This window comes from Elaeis guineensis, chromosome 8, assembly GCF_000442705.2.
Source record: "Elaeis guineensis isolate ETL-2024a chromosome 8, EG11, whole genome shotgun sequence".
In the NCBI taxonomy this organism is placed as follows: Eukaryota; Viridiplantae; Streptophyta; class Magnoliopsida; order Arecales; family Arecaceae; genus Elaeis; species Elaeis guineensis.
Window position 1 is genome coordinate 5,962,384 of NC_026000.2, and position 5,701 is coordinate 5,968,084.

Below are 5,701 nucleotides of genomic sequence, written 5' to 3' on the forward strand. Positions count from 1 at the left end.
GAAAAAGTGTTCGATACGGATACCTACGGCGTCGTCCTATCCTTTTTCGCTCGTTCCTCTCCGCTGCGAGAATGGAGGCTTGGGCCCTTCGATCTCTGACTCCGATTAGTCGCCGCAACTCCCTCTCTTCCACGTAATCACCAAAAATCCCCTATTCTTCCCTTCTTTCTACTCCTTTGTTCAGCTCACTACCCTCCCTTCTCTCTCTTTATGCAGTAGTATTAAACTGTCGCATCTTTATAATTTGCAGCAAGTTAAATTCTCAATCGCATTTTATGATAGAATAACTCCAACGGGAATTTCCTTCCGGAAGGCCACGGTTCTGAAACTTTTAGGCCCTTCCCTTTTTATTTTTCTTTCTTTTTTAACATATACATAAAGATAATACCTTTTTCCAGTTAATGAAATATGTTCTGCTTTTTTTTTTTTAAGAAAAAAAAAAAGAAAAACCACTTAGTAGTCAATTAAGACTACGGAGTTCAATTATAGGACCAGTGAAATAACAGAGAAGGGGTGATCAAACCCTCGGTTGTTGCTCTATTTGGGAAGGACCAATAAATTGTAGGACTTTAGAAAAAAGGTGAGATATTGAGTGCCATCTCGGAATGGTATAAAGATCGGTTAATTGTGCCACGAGCACTAGTTAAGGAGCTTGGTCCTGCAAGCTTTGGCTGGACACATGCATGCCATGGCGCTCGGTCTGTTCGTGTAGTTTTACTTGTTAGTTCATATATTGCTAGTTTGCATTTGTTTTTGATCCTTGTAGAAACTAAGGAAAAGCCAAGCTGAAATCTTAAATTTATATCAATCGATTGCAGTTGTAATTTTTTTTTTTTTTTGACAGTGTCCAAACTGAAATGAAACCTTGTGGTCTTTATGTATGCAATCAGATCAAAGTAATTTGACCATGACACAGAATTAGAGTCTCGAATGAATTAAGTTTCCCTTTGCTATGTCACTGTTGTCTTCAATGATCATCGGTTGCGTATTAGATCATTTGAACATGGAAGGTAATACTGTTGCAGTTTCAGCTGGTATGCCAAAGTGACAACAACTTGTTTTAAACAGATTTGGGGACAAAGGAGAGCCCCAGAAGATCTGGGTGAAGTTCTTGTGTAAAGGTTATGCCCCTGATAATTTCCGCGAGATATCAAAGAGGAGATTTCTTTCAGAATTTGTGGCTCTTGGTGCTGCCGTATTGTATGCTAACCCATGTCTTTCGGTGCCACTGCAAGAGGCAAAGGATCCTGAGCTGATCCGGTAATGGAATTTAATTTGAATTAGGTGTGGATATTTTGAGAGTTTATGTTTTTGAATACAGGTTTCATGTCATTTGTTAGCTTTTAACACTCTATTAATGGACTAGAGTGAAGTTTTCATAAAGTCTTGTGTTTTCTTAAAAGCATGTTTTGTTTTGATTTTGAAGTATGCAGGTATCAAAAGCTAAATAGTGGTGTAAAATTTCAAGGTAGTGATTCCTTAGCATGTTGATATTTTTCCTATGAGCATCAAAAGTTGATTCACTGAACTTCTGTTAGTAATAGACTGCTCATGAATGATCTCTTCCATTTCAAGATATTGTTGAAGGGGTTGGCCTGGAAGCACAAGAAGGTGATTTGGTTGAAATTAACTATGTTTGCCGGCGTTCAAATGGATATTATGTGCACAGGTAAAACTGTAATTGTTGCTTCTATAAAGCAGACTTTCATAGATCTAACTATCTGCCTCAACAATCTCATTTTAGTATTATAATACAGGGAATAGAACCCAAATTTGAATTTTGTGCTTCTATGTTGATCATATTTGCTATTTGTTATTTTGAATGAATGATACAAATTAAGGGCCTGTTCAATTCCTGGTTGCCATGCCGGCAGAAAATTCCCATGAAGTGGGAATTTGGTGAGGAGAACATGGTGGCAGACTGGAGCAGGACTGCAGGAGATCAGGGAGGCTAGTCTATCCCTTGGATCCAAGATTTTCAAAAATCACTTATTTGGATATATCTTTCTAGGGCAACCCCTCCTCCCCTGCCCACCTACATGCGCATACACATAAAACACCCAAAAAGAAACTCTTGCATCTCAGTCAAGTTCCTTTCATTTGAGTTATCCTATGATCCGATAAGCTGGTGTTGAAAGAGTCCCTAGGCCTTAGATCATTTGACATTTGATTGTGGGATTATGAAGATAGAGGAGGGGATCTATTTACGATATCCATTTTGCAAATCAATACCATTATTTGATCTTATGCTCTATGTGAATTTAAATGTAGCACGGTGAACCAATTTGATGGCGAAAGCAGGCCTGTGGTACTCTCTCTGGATGAAAAAGAGGTATAGTAGCTTTTTCCTGCTTTAAAACTGGTTCTTTTTCTGTGAGGCAAACACTGTGTTTATTGCATCTTGTTTCTTGCTACATGCTTTTCGATCTAGAGTTTTCTGCTTGTTTAAAATGTTAATTTTCTCTACCTTGTTTGACAGATCATAAAGGGCTTGAAAGATGTTTTAGTTGGCATGAAGGTTGGAGGTAGATTTTTGAGCTTGAAGATTTTAATGGTCAGATTTGTCCGTTTTTAGTTGCCTTCTTAATATGCTCTGAAAATTTGTGGAAGTCGCAATCGGGGTTAAGTAAAACCAAGTCCGTGATCTCGAAAATTTGCCATTGTTTTGATATGTAGCCACTGTATATACAACTTGTTGGGGAGGGGAGAGGGAGCAAAGGCATTGTTGATGCTAGCTGGGAGGAAAAAAAAAAAAGATTTGCGGATTCATTATATATGAACTGATTAGTTTTGTGGGGGAATCCCCTAAATCTGGAAAAGAAATTCAGATTCAGAACTTCTTAGCAAAGGATTTAATCCTTGATTTATTTGGGCAAACTATCACCCTAATATCATGATTTTTTCATGTTGCATGTAAAAAAAAAAAAGGTGAAGAAATATATGATCTAATTTAATGTATAACTGAAAACATACCACTTTTCTCATGTTCAGTTTAAGGATCTGCGATCAAAATTTCTTCTCTTACTTGGAGCAGGGCTCCTACTACTCAGATTCTGGTCAGCCTTGTGCAATCATGCTTATTTAAAGTGGGCTAATTTGCAGGCAAGCGTAGAGCTTTGATACCTCCTGACATGGGGTATGTCAATGAGAACTTGAAACCAATCCCGGATGAGGTACGTATTCTATTATCTCTTTGTTTGTGTTTTTGTCATGGCCATTGGAATATCTTCCAAATATGATATTGTACATTTGAATTGGGCTTTGCCAAACTCTTTTCTTTTCTTTTCTTTTTTAAGAAAAAGGTGATCAGCATTTAGCTAGAGACCTTTTTCCTTGGGTTAGATACAAATATACAATCAGATGATTCTCTGTCATACACACCATTTAATCCACAATTTGCTGTTTTTTACAGTTTGGTCCAAGGAGAAGCCTTCTCTCTCATGCAAATGAGCCATTAATTTTTGAAGTTCAGCTCTTGAAAGTGCTATAATGTTCTCAAAAATTATCAGCTTTTCGAGCAGGTGCAGAGCTCTCACACCGAGGGGCATGCTCAAGAAAATTGGATGGTATATTTTCTTGATCCAAAAATTGTTAAACATCATCAAATTTGATTCTTCTTTTCTTTTTAATATGTTGTTCTATATTAGTGTTTATTCAGCAACATCATTGAAAATAAACTTGAATAAATGAGAGGAGGAAACTGTTTCCCCATTTAAGGAAGTTGTTCTGATTTCCACTGGCAATCTCGTTGGGTCCATATTTATTCAGTTTTGCAGATAAGTGGTAACTTGGAAGAGGACTGGTCATTTCTTCACATCAAACTGTATATAATATGACATGCTATACTCAGTAGTTTGCTAAAAGGGCAGTAGCAACAAAAAGAGGCATAAAAAATTGCCAAAACCTGCGATTACAAGACTTCAGTCTGTTGATGATAGTCCAGCCTCGAGTGGATGTTAAAGCAAAAGCTACGAGAACAGCATGATATGGAAATCACAATATCTTGTTTTTATATCCAGTAACTCCATAGTATTTCCTTGTTTTCTTGGCCATGGATTGATATCTTCGTTCCTGTCTATCTAAAGGCATCCAGTTCTTCTGTTTCAACATCACATCCTTTGCATCATCATCCAATTTAACCCTTTTCTTTTTTATGATTAAAAAAAAGGTTTACACAGCTACTGTTTTACTTTCAGAATGCATGTGAGCCATTAAATCCTGCCTCTCACAGACGGTGTTAATGAAGCTTTGCATCTAAATATACTGCTGACAGTGATATCAGGTACTAAAAAAAGTTAATGCAATGAGCAAATTGTACACAAGATTGGCACCATAAATCTCGGGCAAACTTAAGGTAGGTAGCTGATCCACGAAACCACAGGGTATGAACTGTCTGAAATGTATAAATAATGCACTCTTCAGTAATCAAGAGGGAAACCAGAATCACGCATACAAAAGAGATGGGTTTCTATGTGATCTAATACTAATCCAGGATGTTCATCTACTCCAAATACAAATATAGATATATCTGATGGGCACCATACTTCTGCAACATTTTAATACCACTCAGGTCAAATCCTAGTGTCACTGCCATGCGCACAAGCAAAGAAAGGATAATCTACCAGCAACATCTATCCCAAACAACATTCCAGCCTGGCTACCATAAAAGTGGGAAACATTACAAGGACCATATCTAGCAGCAAAACCTGCTAATAATACCTTTGAGAGTTCTACGTTTAGATGGTTAAAGATCATCACAACAATAACAAGTCAAATTAACAACAAGGCTTGCTGCTCCACCCTAGTTCATTTTTCTGCAGTGAAAAATACTGCATAGGACATCGCATGTAGGAGAAATGGCAGGCTATACACATCAATATACCTCTGAAACTAGAAGGAAAAAGCTACCGTTTTCACATTTCATCGAAGAACTTGTTGACACTCAAATCCTGCCTCATTCCCTGCAAATAAAAAGGTACATCCATGTTGGAAGGTAGATGGAAATATTACTGGCGTCCAACTAATCAAAGAAAATTCTGGTAAACAGATAATTCTAACTGTATACATACTTTCTGGCATCTTGTTTTCACCATGAACTCACAAGCAAGGTGCTGAATATCAGATATCTGACCAGATATTGCAAAAGAGAAGAGAACAAGTTAATTTTATTTATTACTTCTCCTAATTTAATTGAATGCAGCTAATGTTACTTCGACATAGTAAACAGGCTCTGTAAGCCTTGGGTTTGCCATAATGAAAGCTGAGTAAACCACACGCCGAGCGGTGGGAATCATCTGACACCTCCTCGGCGCAAGGATTCTGCAACGATAGATGTATTTAGAATTTTGGATTTCACATTCTGGATAGGTTCATCACACACAGAACCTTCTCGAGCAACCCACTGGGATCCGTGAAAGAGGCTGGGTAAATATTAGAAAACAAATAAGAAATAAAGCTGCTAGGAAAATGCATGTAGCTGTGCTTTAGAATGGATGCAAATGGATCGGATCAAGTCGGAGTAATCTTGATCCGATTCTGTTTCTCGATCAGATTTAAATATTAGATCTAAACTCAGCCCAATAAAAAATTAAATCGGATCGGATCGGGTCTATGATCAAATTTTTTAATCCAATAAATCATTCAAATCGGATCGGATATATATATAATCCAATCTCGATCCATGAAATATGGTCCCAATTTA

General features: G+C 37.4%; 1 protein-coding gene and 1 long non-coding RNA gene across 3 annotated transcripts; one reads left to right on the forward strand and one right to left on the reverse strand.

Annotated features, from left to right (window-relative positions):
- On the forward strand, positions 1-4,107 carry LOC105050630 (peptidyl-prolyl cis-trans isomerase FKBP16-1, chloroplastic). 2 transcript variants are annotated; one of them, XR_012133960.1, is made up of 9 exons: positions 1-133; positions 1,069-1,260; positions 1,434-1,468; positions 1,576-1,669; positions 2,272-2,332; positions 2,480-2,525; positions 3,103-3,173; positions 3,413-3,566; positions 3,769-4,107. XR_012133960.1 is itself a non-coding variant. In XM_010930720.4 (8 exons), the coding sequence occupies exons 1-8, from the start codon at positions 72-74 to the stop codon at positions 3,488-3,490; spliced, it is 639 nt and encodes a 212-aa protein (XP_010929022.2). In that variant the 5' UTR covers positions 1-71; the 3' UTR covers positions 3,491-3,720. The 2 variants fall into 2 exon arrangements, 1 of the variants encoding a protein (XP_010929022.2); XM_010930720.4 differs by lacking the exon at positions 3,769-4,107 and having other exon boundaries at positions 3,413-3,720.
- A 287-nt stretch (positions 4,108-4,394) lies between these two features.
- LOC140851133 (uncharacterized) lies at positions 4,395-5,418 on the reverse strand. Its single transcript, XR_012133961.1, has 3 exons — positions 5,211-5,418; positions 5,070-5,126; positions 4,395-4,961 (listed from the first exon to the last, which is right to left on the reverse strand). It is a non-coding gene; the product is annotated as an uncharacterized lncRNA (long non-coding RNA).
- Positions 5,419-5,701: the final 283 nt, after the last annotated feature.